Source organism: Ochotona princeps, chromosome 3 (genome assembly GCF_030435755.1).
Source record: "Ochotona princeps isolate mOchPri1 chromosome 3, mOchPri1.hap1, whole genome shotgun sequence".
Taxonomy (NCBI): Eukaryota; Metazoa; Chordata; class Mammalia; order Lagomorpha; family Ochotonidae; genus Ochotona; species Ochotona princeps.
The window spans coordinates 52,583,424-52,598,192 of NC_080834.1; the positions used below are offsets into that span (position 1 = coordinate 52,583,424).

At 36.5% G+C, this 14,769-nt stretch overlaps 1 protein-coding gene across 7 annotated transcripts in view; it reads left to right on the forward strand.

Moving 5' to 3' along the window:
* ROBO2 (roundabout guidance receptor 2) overlaps positions 1-14,769 on the forward strand; it is a 596,967-nt gene that overhangs the window by 507,011 nt on the left and 75,187 nt on the right. For all 7 annotated transcript variants that reach the window (XM_058661761.1, XM_004588617.3, XM_058661767.1 and 4 more), the window contains exons 13-14: positions 1,833-1,954; positions 12,300-12,531. In XM_058661761.1, coding sequence (XP_058517744.1) covers positions 1,833-1,954; positions 12,300-12,531 — 354 coding nt within the window. The remainder of the gene's footprint in view (positions 1-1,832; positions 1,955-12,299; positions 12,532-14,769) is intronic.

Here is a 14,769-nt window from a genome sequence, read left to right on the forward strand (position 1 = left end):
AGAAAAGCACAACAAAAAATTCGAAGACCTGAAATTCGATTTTACTTTTCCTAGATCCAGCTGCGTCTAGTGTGCCTGCATTTAATGAGTAAATTAAATTATTGAAGTTGAAATGAATGAAGCATGTAATTTTAAGTTAAAAGTGGTATTACCTAGCTCATACTGTACCTGTATTTAGAGAAATGGTCTTTGAATATAGCCGTGAAGTAAGGTAGAGTAGCCATAAAAGGACAGGGAAGACTTTGGATGTGATTAAATCCCGTCAAACTTCCTGATCATTCAGTAACTGCATTGGTCAGTAAATCTTGACTCATAAACTAACTCTGGGTGAAAAGGTCAAAAAAGCTTAATGAAAAGTTATTTGCGGTCTGGCTTGTTCCGGTTGAGAGACTATATGCAGCAAAATGCTTATGTACTCTTAACGATGTTTAGTAGAAAAACTCAGGTCTTGTATCTGAATGTCAGAATCTCTTTTGGATGCCACATTTTCAGAAGCTTTGCATCCTGCAGAACACATCTTAACAAAAAATGCTGTATGAGCTTTTGTTTTCCAAAGTTAATAATCACTGCAGAATATAGAACTTTTTATTTCATTAATGTTCCAGATGTTAGACTGCAAATATCAGAGTGTATTTCATATATAAGCAAAGGTTAATATTCACATTGGAGATTTATAATAATTCATACATTAAGTAAGACTTCATTTTGATATTCATCTTAAGCATGAAGACAAAGGGAAAAATCAAAGTATACTTTAGGAAAATTTATATTCCAATTTATGTTAATGCACTCAGTTAACTTGGAACTGAGATATGCACCTAAAAATACCTTTGTCAACGTTATGCATTGCAGTCTGAAAAAATAGGAGAAAGCAAGATTAAGAAAATAAGTCATTAAAATTGGGTTTCCTTAAATAATGTAACTGGAGAATAAAAGGCACCAATTTAACGTTGAAGTGTACTAGTTAAAGAAATCAGTTTGAATGTTGTAAAATTCAGTGCTTGAGATTAACTTAATATACTTAAATATGCACAATTTCTCATGTTTTTGTTTATGGACATGTGCATAATACACCATTGTGTGGGCAACAGATTAACAGGTAGCCTAGTGGTGAAGAAAGAACCTTGAAAATAAAGGACACAAGGTGTGTGACTCCAAACATCAGGGTTTTTTCTTGTTGTTGTTTGTTTGTTTGTTTTCTCTTCCCTATTCTCCTACCCTAAAAAGCATGTGCTTGACCTTTTGTCAGATGTTGAAGTATGGCTCAAAATTTTTCATTTGATCCATTTTATAATGTGTAGTCAAAGATGTGATTTTGAAGTTTCTTCCTGTTACTTCCCCTGACTCTGTTTGTCTTCAATGACATATTTTATTTCCTCAGTGTTCTAATATCTTTCCTTGCAAGCTCACAGGCTGAGATAGGTCAAGGAATATACAATATATATATTGCTGATTGATATGAGGGATTTAACAAATCCATAAATGGTAGTTTTCAGATATATCCCAATTCATTTTTTTGGGAATCCTTTCACTACACCAACATCTGTTTAAAGCTGATCTTTCAAGAGAAATCTTATATTACACATTTTATTCTTCAATGATAAAATTATCTTCAATAAAAGTGAATCTGTAATTGAATAAGTATTACATATTATAATCCTTCTTATCTGAACATATGCTATCAAAAGTAGACATTATTCCTTCAATTCTATGTTTTTGTCATGAAGAGTTTTAATTCCTTCCCTATGGCATATTAGTCACATATATACAATCTGTTGAAACTTGACTGTGAATTATTATAAGTCAGTAACATTTGTCTTCTCTCCCTGCAGACATCAGCCCGCCAGCTCAAGGAGTAGACCATAGACAAGTACAGAAAGAACTAGGAGATGTACTTGTCCGTCTTCATACTCCAGTGGTATTGACTCCAACTACTGTTCAGGTCACTTGGACAGTAAGTTTTCAAAAATTACAGTAGTAATATTCCTTTCTATTCCTTAAGGAAAATATATTAACAATAATAACAAAAATACAAATAAACTTGCCAAAAGTGTAATGAATTCTCTCTTCATTTGAAGTTAGGCTGAGTCGTAGAGAGTGGCTTGTGATCTCAACGTGACGTGTTTTGTGTTTGAATCTTCTTCACAAGTAATTAACATAGCATGGTGAAAGGGCACAACTCAGCACTTTTTAATATAGTTAGAATTTTCATATTAACACGAAGATCTAACTTTGAAATATGTCATCACTCCAAAATAAAATCTGGTGGCATTAGCAGTCTTCATCTCCTTTCCATCGCCTTTGCCATCACAGCCATGACTCAATACTATCTCTCTGTGTGTCTTTTTGTTCCAGAACTTTGCTGAGTACAGCCATATAATACGTGATCCTTTTTGCAACTGGGTTCTTTTACATAGCATAAAAAATTTCAGGCCCATCCCAATAGTGGCATGCATTAGTGTCAAACTGTATTCGATTGTATGGATGCAGCAAGTGTATTCTGTTTAATCCCCTCATCAGGTGAATCAATTTTGAACTGATGTTTTTCTGTGACTCTATGAATCATGTTCTTATGAACATATCCATAAAATCTTTGTGAACAGATATATTTTCATTCCTTTTGTTGCTTAATTTCTCTGGGGATTTTTGAATACTAGACTAAACTATACCTAACATTTTGATGAAATTCTGAAATGTTATTCCAAATTGTTGTGTCCTTTAGTACTCTCATCAGCAGTGCTTCAACATTCAGCTTCTCCAAAATCATTATAAGTTTTTCTCATGTTGTCTCCACTGAATATTATTATTTTTTCAGAGGGTGGGAAGGTATGGATCCTTGCTCAAGCAGTTTTGATAGGTCAACAGCAGAACCCTCAGAGCATGCCCCACATCGGGGACCTGGAATGGGTTTGGAGGCTGGATGGGGCTTCTCCCTTTGTCTCTCCTCTTACCCCAGATATGGAAAGAAAGAAAGAAAGAAAGAAAGAAAGAGAGAGAGAGAGAGAGAGAGAGAGAGAGAGAGAGACAAAGAAAGAAGGGAAGGAGGAAGGAAGGAAGAAAGAGAGAGAGAGAGCCTACAGATTTAGACCATGGAAGTGCCTGTCTTCAGAATAGGAGCAACAAGAATGAATTAGGGAATCTCAACGGAACTTGAGCTGTGGTTATGCATCAAGGTGAAGGAATTCATGATGGGGGAAGGGTTTGGGGTGAAGGGGGGGGAATCCCAGTACCTATGAAATTGTGTCATGTAATGCAATGTAATTAATGAATAAATGAATATTTAAAAAAAAAAAAAAAAAAAAAAAAAGAATGAATGGACTTGGGCTCGGCAGCGTGGCCTAGTGGCTAAGGTCCTCACCTTGATCCCATATGGCCGCTGGTTCTAATCCCGGCAGCTCTACTTCCTCTCTATCTCTCCTCCTCTCAGTATATCTGACTTAGTAATAAAAATAAAATAAATCTTAAAAAAAAACAATGAATGGACTTGGCTTGAGTTGCTACAATAAAATAACCTATATATGATGGTTTGAACAGTAGACATTTATATCACAATTATGGGGGCTGGAGAGTCTGAGATCAAGTCCCTATCTGATACCTGGTGAAGGCCCACTTACTAGCCACCTTCTGGCTGTCTCTTCAGATGGCAGAAATCTGAGAGAGAGAGAGAGAGAGAGAGAGAGAGAGAGAGAGAAAGGAAAGAAGGAAGGAAGGAAAGAAAAGAAAAAAATGGTATTAGTGTGGAAACAATGCTGTTGCCCACTTTCCTGTAGCTGTTGACCCTTTGTGTCCTAATCAACTATGTAAAGATTATCAATATATATATGATATATAATATATGTAAGAAATATATATTATATATATAAGAAATCCTGCAGTGATTAATGACGTATTTATCTTTTTCATATGCTTGTTGGACATTTATATTTCTTCATTAGGGAAAGATTTATTCCTGTGGGCCTGGCTCAGTGGCTTTTCAGCTAAAGTCCTTGCCTTGAATGTTACAGGATCCCATATGGGCACCAGTTCTAATCCTAGCAGCCCCACTTCCCATCCAGCTCCCTGCTTGTGGACTGGGAAGGCAGTCGAATATGGCCCAAAGCGTTGGGATCTTGGGTCTGTGTGGGAGACCTGAAGGGAGTTCCTGTCTCCTGGTTTAGGATTCTTTTAGCACCGGCCATTGCGATCACTTAGACAGTGAATCAGCAGATAGAAGATCTTCTTCTCTGTCTCTCCTATGACTTTCCAGTAAAAAATGAATAAATCTTTAAAATGTTTATTTGTAAACCTTTGAAAAAGTTTTATTATCATTATTATTATTATATTGGTTTGAAAAGCAGAGCATCAGCGAGACAGAGTGATGTGTATATGGAGAGAAAAAATTTTCCCATTTGCAGATTCATTTCCCAGAAGCTGCAACAGCTGGGGGCTGCCCCAGAATGAAGCTAGGGTTCCTAAAGTGAAATCTGATCTTGCACATGGGGGGCAAGGAAGGGCCCAAGCACTTCAAACATCCACTGCTTTGCTTGTTGAATTAGCAGGAAACCATATTAACGGAGATGTGATGCTGACATTGCAGTTAGTAGCTTAACCCACTATACCACATGTCAGCCCCCTCTTTGTCTATTGGATTGTGTTCTTACTTTACATCTCTAGGTGTTATTTATTTACTCTGAATGTAAGACTTTCATCAGATATATTACTTAGAAATATGTTCCCCTAGTCTGTGTGGTGGAATTATATTTCCTTCATGTTGTTCTTTTAGGCATAAGAGATGTTAATTTTTATTGAAGTTATCCATTGAGTTTAAATCAGCCATCTTTATCTTCTTATAGCTGAATATTATACAGCAGAATCAAAACATATATATAACAGTTTTATAGGTGTAAAGTTTTAATAATTCCACATATGTAGTAAAATTAGTGGACCTTAATTAAAATGAGATTTTAAAATATTTTCAGTATCAGAATGGCACACATTTTTATATGCGTCAGAATATCCACTGTTATTTCAAAAGGCAAAATGTTTTGATTTAGATGTTAGTACTGTAGAAACAATAAATAGCTTGAGAATAGTGATATTAGTCATAGTAGAGAATATTAATGCATACTTATATATATGTAAGAGGAACCAGAAAACATTCCATTATATCTACAGTAGTTAACACTAAATTCTGAGTAATGTTAAATATCACTCCATTACAAGATCTAACAAACTATAGGAAATACATTAACATGGCATAACACATATTGAAAGTCCTCTGTTTATGTCACAGAACTTATAATATCTCAATTATTGTTGTTACTGTTAGTTTTCAGTTGTGTAAATGCGATGAGGACTATACATTAAAAAAAAATCCCTCTTGAACCCCAAGATGTTTTCTGAAATCAGCCATTTTATCCCTTCTTCTCAACTCACTAAAGACACAAAATAAAAGTGAGCAAGGAAAACTATTTTCCTCCAGTTCTTGAGTACTTAATGGTTGAAATTTAAAACAAAATAAGGGGGATTGTACCTATATCTTCTCAAAAAGAATTGCGTTGAAAAAACTCACTTCAACAAGTATTTGCTGAGGACCAGTTATGTTCTAGATGTTGGGGAAAGACTGCAGACACTAATTTAGTTGTGAATGAAATAGAAACCCTGTTATCACAGAACACATGAATAAGTTCCATATTAATTCTGATTCTGTGTAGACAACACTTATCAAAGAGGAAATAATTAACTCCACACATGAGTACCAAACAAGCATTCTTAGTCATCCACAGTTATACTAGGAAATGTGATGATATTATGTTTAAGAAAGAAGAGAAACTAAAATTAGATTAAGACTGTCTAGTCCATTTCTGTCCTCTTATAAAGACTGATGCAGACATATTGAGTAATGTTTCCAATTTCACGTGTATGTTTATAGGCAAAGGCAAAATTAGAATTTTCTGACTTTAAACTTATCTTTTCTTCAGTTTAAACTATAGATCAATATTTAGCCAAAGGGAATTCTTCAGTGTTAGAATTTTCATGTTTGATACTAGGTAAGAAATGCCATTACTCCTTAGGCCAGACCATATATAGTGTTTGACTTGTGAGAACTAATTTGTGTTAAACTGTAATGAAATGACTGTGTTGATAATGCTTAAGATTAAACATGATTATTTAAGATGATGGTGTCTCCACATTCGTTAATAACATTTCTGCATAAACTTATTCTGTGGTCTCCATATAAGAATTTGCATTCTGATGCTGCCAAGAAAGCCACATGCTTTGCTAACCACTTCTGCTGTGGCACAGAAAACAGTATTCTCTCTCACACTTATTTCATCCTTGATAAGATTTGGTTAGGTTGAAACTCATATAACAAGGAAATAGTTTTATTTTTCACAGCAGATATTTCTCCATATTAACTTCAAAGTTCTCAACTCTTTGGTAGATTCCTTTTACAAATTTTAGTTGTTTATTTTTATTCTGTTTGAAAGACACAGCTCCAGAGATAGATGCTCACACTTCTAATTCGTTTCCCAGATGCTCATAAGAGCAAAATTTGGGCCCGGCCAAAGCTAAGAGACGGAATGTTAATCTGGGTCTTCTATGCTTGTGGCAATTCCCAACTATTTAAGTCATCACCTGTTATCCCTCAAAGTGTACGTTAATATAATGAAACAAAGCCAGGACTGGGACCCCGTGAACTCTCACATGGGATGCTAGTGCTCCAAGAGGTATTCTGTTTGCTGTGTCAACAGCCTGCTTCTTGCAGGGTTTTATCTTAGCATGCTTCTAAATGTGGGAATCATTAGATATAACATCTGAGAATTCACTTTATTCGTGAAACCAAACATTCATCAAAGATGCACTCAGTTTAAAAGACTAACAAATATGGAGTTGTGACTGCCGGTGAAGGACTGTAATACTGTAAAATACAGGGGGCCATGAGGAGGGGAGGAAGAGGGAGGGACAGGCAAGAAGCCCTATATCCACAAAACTGTATAATGGAAAAATAAGATTTTTAAAAAATGTTAAAAATATAAATCAAAATCACATGTCGATAGACTAGGAGTTCTTCCAGGAATGAGACCTTGTCAGATTCATTTTGGCGTCCAATGTTTCCTTCCTACTTTGCGTATCTTTCCTCTCATGGTCTGCGGTTTTGGGGAGACTGCAGTCTGTTTATTTCATTGCTGTGTTTCACGAGCAGCATGTCTGTGATAAAATATCATTTCAGTAACTGTTTTGAGTGATCAAGTCAGCTCTTTTTATAATCTTTCATTTTAATTTTGAAAACAATGAGAAATTCTATTAGTATTTCAATATGTTACTCCCTGTAGGTCTGTGCTTACACAGGAAATAATTATGGATTCCAGGGAGGCGACTTTAGTAAATTGAAGTCTTGCTCAGGGTGTGGCTACTTGTCAAGGAAATTGCAACGATTTTATTTCTGTGTAATATTTTCAACGTTATAAATGTGGGGGCTATTTTAATCAACACACTGCTAGCATTTGAGTTACACATATGTTGGTACTTCTGGGTAGAAATATCAGGATACTTTTAAAAAGTCATGGAAATAGAAATAGTCAATTTTGGTGCAAAAATATTTAAAAACCCATTCATATAAAAGGTCTTTCAGAAGTTTATGGAAGTTTGTTTTATGGAAAAACCAAACAGGAATTCCAAAATGTTCTTGTACTAAAATAGACTGGTAGCTTAACTATTTTAGTTTTTTACAAATTTGTTGGAAGTACTCTCCTATATCACTTCCCCAATGTCATTGTTTCCCCAATGACAATCATACTTCATTATCAAAAGCATGTGATGTTTGACCTGGATGACCGTCTACTGAGCCCATACGTAGAACCAGAGTAGATAACAATGACTGCTTTTCAAATCCAATTGTTCTTGTAATGAGGATAGGCAAAATGGCTAGAATATGCTGTTCCACAAAGGAAAATGGCAGCAGGATATTTCATGAAAAATTCTCATTCCAGTATTTGGTTTTGTCTTTCTTGTTTTGCTGTTGAGGCAGAATAAAAAGAATTACAAACTTTTGCTCTGTATGCATCATGACACTGAAGTTTAAAAATGTGCTTGGTAAACTAACACACAGAATTCAGCTAAAATCAGTCAGTGAAGCACATAAATAAAAATTCTATTTGAATTCTCTGATCAGTTGGAGGTTTAATTTTGTTTTGCTTTTAATTGGAAATATGCATATAGACCACTTAATGTGGTGGGAAAATGCTCATTTCACTGCAAAAAAATAAAAAAACAAAATTTCAAAATTTTGTTATCTGTACATTTTTTTTTATTAAAGCAAAAGCGGGCCTGGCACGATAGTGTCGTGGTTAAAGTCCTCGCCTTGCACGCACTGGGATCCCATATGGGCGCCGGTTCTAAGTCCCGGAAGCCCAACTTCCCATCCAGCTCACTGCTTGTGGCCTGGGAAAGCAGTTGAAGATGGCCCAAAGCTTTGGGATCCTGCACCCACATGGGAGACCTGGAAGAAGCTCCTGGCTCGTGGCTTCAGATTGGCTCAGCTCTAGTCATTGCGGCCGTTTGGGGAGTGAATCATCGGACAGAATATCTTCCTCTCTGTCTCTCCTCCTCTCTGTATATCTGACTTTGCAATAAAAATAAAATAAATCTTTTAAAATATTAAAGCAAAAATAAAGACACAATTATCCATAACTTTTTGAAGAACTCTTAGGTAAGAGTTAAGAGAACAGTTTACTGAAAACGCTGATAGGAACACACAGGACTACCTTTTGTAGCGTGCACATTGCTTGAGCCCATCAGAAGCTTGCAGAGTGCTCACATTTGTATCTGTCATTTAATCATATCAGTGTTCCTAATGGATGGATATTTTTGAGTCTTTTTTTATGTCAACTGAAGCTCAGGAAGTTGAGTTGTAATTTAAATTGAAGCCTTCTGACTGGAAAGCTGAAGTTATCTTTATCATTTCACTTTTTCCTTGACAACTCTCTTTTATTTGTGTGTCAGAAACACTAGTTTTTAAATTATGAAAACCCAGGGATTTGTGTCCAGACTGTGATTGTGTTCAGTGCCAAAAGAAAATCTGCCTTCTTATAATTAGAAGGTTAATAAAACTAGGAACAAACATGCGGTTTAACTTGAAAATGACCACCTGTCAAAATGAACTCTAAAAGTTAGCCCTCTAAAGCATATAGCCAGTAAAAATCCACCTATATTTGTTTTTAAGCCAGTACCCAACATGTTCATTTTGGCTTACACCTGCAACAACACATTTCCACAGCACAAAATAAAGTACAGCTAGTTAGCTATTAAGTAGGTCATTACTATATGCTAAAGGAAGGCAGTGTATACCAAAATGAGCAAGGCGATGTTGTGTGGTAAACATTGGCTTCATAAAGTCCCTAAAACACTTAATTAATGAAAACCATACATGGATAAAACCAATTTACCCTGATTTACAGACTCCCTTCATCTGGAAACAGCTGCTTAATGTTCTTAAAAACACAGCTTGCTTCTTTCAGCATTAACAAGCTATTATTGTGAGTTATGTCTTTCTTTCAGTATATAAATTCACTTAAAGCAAATGCAGTGAAGTTTATAAAATGTGAACTTAATGTTGTTTTAACATATGCTGCAAGGATTTTTTTGAACATTGACAGTTTTGATGAAAAGCATCACTCCTTAACACTCATAAATTTAGCTTTTTGATTCTTGAGTGCTTTGTTGTATAATGTCACAACAACTGCTGAAAAAATCAGGACCCAAAATGGGAGGTTGGGCAAAGACTGAAAGATCAGGGGTTTCCACGTAAGACCTGGCTCACTCTTCCTTGATATAACCTAATACAAAGGTACTACTCACTCCAGAGAATCAGAAGAGGGTAAGAAAATGTTAAGCGTATAAAAGAATTTGTATTTACTTAGGATCATCCAGAAACTGGAATTAAAGATATGCAGAAGTATACACAATTTAAGCCACCAATACTGTGTTAATTTCTAGTTTCAATATTTTCAGCTGTGAAATAAAAACATGATTTTTTCCACCATAGTTTGATAGAGATTCTGCAAAACAGATATTCTCCAGTGAGCTTGTTACTCATACATCAGCTGCCTTTACTGAAAAAATAAGCATGCTTTAACTAAGGAAATGTATTAGAAGCTAATGCATTAAAGGATACATTTGTTTATGCCATGCTGACAATTTGTAAAAGGTTTTAAAAACATAAAATAAGTAATTATTTCCTTCAGGGGCTTGTCTAGTTCCCCTCTCCTCATCACATTCCTGAACTTATTCCATATCTTTGTATCTTTTCTATGGATTTTTACATGTTATTTGGCAGGGAAATGTGTCAGATTTAAGGCCTCTCAGAATATGAGTATTAAACTATGATATGGGTTATTAACTAGAGAAGATGCTGTAATAATTTGTGTTTACAACAACCATTTCAAGACATCAAAAGTGTTTATTTTTCAACTTCTTTAAAATGCTGGAAGATTGTTTTTGCCCTGAAAACGAAACAGCTGTACATTCTCAGTAAAAATGTTGTAATAATTATTTAGAGACAAGAATATGGTTCAGTTTTTATCTTGTATTTTGGTAAATTTGATTTCCATGTGGTTATCCTAAGAATGAGTGAAAGTACTTTTTGTTAGTTCTAATATGATTGTCCGATCCAAAATTTCGGGCTGTTATTAAAAGCAGCCACGTTACTCAGTGCATCTTAAATAAATGAAAGGATCCAGAAGGTTGTCGAATTGGATCCAGAGTGAAACTGTTGAAGGAGTCATGGCTTGGTAAATTAATAGAAGTTCTTCATTTGCTGTATGGCAATGTGTATAAACTGTCACATGCTTTTAAAACACATGCTATAATGCCCCAAATTTTATCTTCCTCATGTTCCTCTCATGCAAAAGAGATTGGATCCATTCTTTCTCCTCACATTATCCCCTGGGTACCTGTTTATTTTCTTGCAGATCTTAGCACTGGTAACTCCAGAAGTGATTCTTTGCCTCCCCTCTGTCACAACCACAAATCTCTCCATTGTAGAAGTGTTTCTGCCTTCAGCACATTTCATTTCTAACATTTCCTTTTGCTTATTTGTTAAGTATTTGGCTTGATCACTGTTTAGATGATCACCAGAAAACATCCACCTTCTTCCTCCATTCCAAACTCAAAGGTGTCTGGAAGCATCACCACCCTCGCTATCCAGTTCATCTCCTGAGCTTAGTAAAATTCTTGACGCTTCTTAGTAGCAAGAGCATGAATACGGACAAAGAATGAAAACAGAACTATTTCACAAAAACAAGCTAGAAAAATCTCTTGCAATGCAAGAAATTTGAAATAGCTATCATATGAGGGGTCTTGAAAACGTTGGTGGGACATTGGTATTGTGAAATAAAATCTAGCATGAACTTCCGAAAAGTTTTGCACCAAGACAAACGTGTGTTTAAGAAAGTTTAATTTGAGTAGGTGTGGTTGCACAAACAGGTAAAGATGCTGCTTGGGAATCCTGTAAACCATATCTCACAGTGCTTGGGATCAGGTCCTACCTCTACTTCCAATCCAGCTTCCTCCCTGCAAATGCACACGCAGTGAGGTAATGACTTGTGTGCTTGAGTTCCTGCCATGCATATAGGACAGGGTGGAGTTGTAAGATCCTATCTTCACACCTTTCAACTCCAGCTGTTACTGGGCATTCGGAGAATGAACCAGTTCTCTCTGTGTCTTTCTGTGTGTGTATGAAGTGTGTGCTCTTGCTCTTCTACCTCTCTTTAAATAAAATTAGCTAATTACTTCATTTGACACAGAGACACAGATAGCTCCCATCTACTAATTCAAATGCCTGCGTTGGTAAAACTGGATCAGAGCCAGGCCCAAAGCTGAGAGCTCCGAATGAAATCCAGGTCTCCCTTGTGAATGGCAGGGATGCAAATGACCTTAGTTGCCCCTCATACCAGCCCTGCTCCCCTGGAATCTGCATTGGCAGGAAAGTGAACTCTGAAGCTAGAGCTGAGGTTCAAGTGCAAGCCTTTAAAACACTTAACCCTCCATTTTCCATGAACATTTATGTACGTAGGTAAGTATCATAGGTGCTGTGACGTAGTACAGAGAGTGAGAATTGTTGCACTCTTCATTTTGGGAATATTCTTAGGAGCAATGTCAGTTCAGAATTGGCAGGAATATTACAAGCAAGGAGATAATTTGGCAACCTGTGGCGTTACCTGGGATACTTTAAAATATGAAAAGGAAAGCACATAGCTGCTTTGTGCTGTCCTGCGTGTTTCCCTGGAGATTCACTGGCTCTTCGCTGTGCCCCTCAGGTTGATCGCCAGCCCCAGTTCATCCAAGGGTACCGGGTGATGTACCGTCAGACCTCAGGCCTGCAAGCTACATCTTCATGGCAACATCTGGATGCCAAAGTCCCAACGGAGAGAAGTGCCGTCTTGGTCAATCTGAAAAAGGGTGTGACTTACGAAATTAAGGTTCGACCATATTTTAATGAGTTCCAAGGAATGGATAGTGAATCTAAATCAGTCCGCACAACCGAAGAAGGTCAGTACTCAGGTTTCTTTCCTTTTGTTATTTTAAGATTTACTTATTTGTTTATTTGAAAGCAGAGAGAGAGAGAGGGGTAATCTTCTGTCTACTGATCTGCTGGTTCTCATCCCAGATGACTGCAGAAGTTGGGGCTGAGTCAGGTCCAAGCCAGAAGACAGCTCCATCCTGGTTTCCCAAAGAGTGGCTATGAATTCACGTACTTGAGCTGTCAACCACTTCTTCACCTCAGCAAGTAGCTAATGGGAAACAGAGACACCAGGACTCAATCCAGAATTTCCATGTGGTACAGAGGCATCACAGTTGGCAGTTTAACCTACTGGTCCACAGGGCCCACCACAGAATTCAGATGTTTAACAAGAACCAGACTCCTTCCATAATGAAACTAATTATAGTTATTGTTTGTCACTTGCCACTCAAACTCAGTAGAGGAGAATGAGCTCATCTGAAAGCTAAATCAGAAGTTATCCTTTTCTTCTTTTGTGTTGAAAATTCCATAGACTATTACGTTAAATGTTGGAGGTAATTTGACTCTTACTTAACCCTTCCCCACTTCTTGTATTTCTCTGTGCATTTGAATTTATTACGTAATCCCGTATTTCTATGTTGATTTAGCTCAGTTACCTCCACTGACAGACAGGCAACTGAAAATTTAAGAATACATGACTGCTTCATTATTATTATTATTTTAATGTTAGAAAGTGCAGCATCTTCTTTTACAAGCACTTTCCCTTTGTGGCCCATGCCAGTATGACCCATTATTTTGATGTGGAAGGACACTTGCGAGTTTGTGATAGCTTACTTCTTAGTCATCTTGTTTCACTTTTCCCTGTGAACTGTTTTTAAAAAAAACCTATGGAAATTTTAAAGTCATTCTGGGGCAGACGTGAGAGTCACGCCAGTCTCAGGCAGTCTATTCACTATAGTCTGTTTCATACAGGAGAGGCATGTTGCCCCCAAAGTTAAAAAAAAATGAGGTGCCAAATAAAATGAAACCCCCACATTCTTGAATACTAAATTTGTGCATCAAAGTGTGAAAACCATTTGCTTTAAAAAAATATTTCACATGAAATGATGTGATCACAAACTTAAATATTATCAACAGGTTGTATATACTAACATATAGAGTCCTTGTTTAAATAGTGAGTTTTAAGTTGTTTATACCAATATACAACATGGCAAGACAGTTGTCTTCACATTGGTTTGAAGCAGAAAACTCTGGTGCAGGTAGAGCTGCATATTTTGAAAAACATCATTAGTTTAATTTTACACTACGTAAACAAAAGAAAAACTGCTAAAATTTAGTAAGAGTGTGTTTATGCATCATTGAATTGTACTTTACATTACCAATTGGGAGTACTGATGAGTAGAGTGAGCAATTTGAATACAGGATTCAATATTTGAAGCCTACGTTCAGAAATCAGTTTCACTGCATGTAAACTCTACGTGTGGATGGGACATTTGTCACAGGCCAGCACACATTCGTCTCCAATTTCTGTGGCCCGGTGAAGGTAATAGAAAAAACTCAGCTGGGCTAAGTCTGGAAATGATGAGTTGCGATCTGGGTTCTTCAGCAGCTCTAGAAAGGAGCTGAACTTTGAAATAACTGGCCTGTCAGGAAGCAAGCATGGTGCTCTCGCCATGCCAGCAGCAAGGCGGATGAGAAACCAGTGCCGAAAGTGTCATTTTTCAGTTCTGCATACTTAGTAAGGCTGGGGGACACGTGGTTGGATTTGTGTCTTCGTGTCATAATTTGGAGCAATATTGTCAGAGGAAGATAAAGATAAAGCCGTATTGTGTTAATATCTGAACGTTTTGATTCTCCATCTCATTGCAGATATGGTCATATCAGTGAAGCATAGCATGCCAAATTTAGTAAAGAAATTATCAGCACACTTTTCACATCTCTCTTGGGATATTTAGAAAAATTTCAAGAGATACAGCTAAAAAAAGAAACAAAAAAACACAATTTTGAATACCACAAAATTCATTGACTTCTTTAACTGTCCAGGGGGATTTTTTGGTAGTATTTTGCTTTTATTCCTCTTACTTTGGGCTTGAAGTTCAGAGATGAACTGGAAATGATTGAGTTTTTCTGCATAATTAATACCCATAGCTCTCCAATGCACTGTGGGGGAGATGTTGCAGTTTAGAGTTAGGAATTGCCTCTCATCTTTCCTCAGTGTGGTTGTAATTATTTATGGGAGAAGCTGTAAAGGAAGAGAATTATTGTAG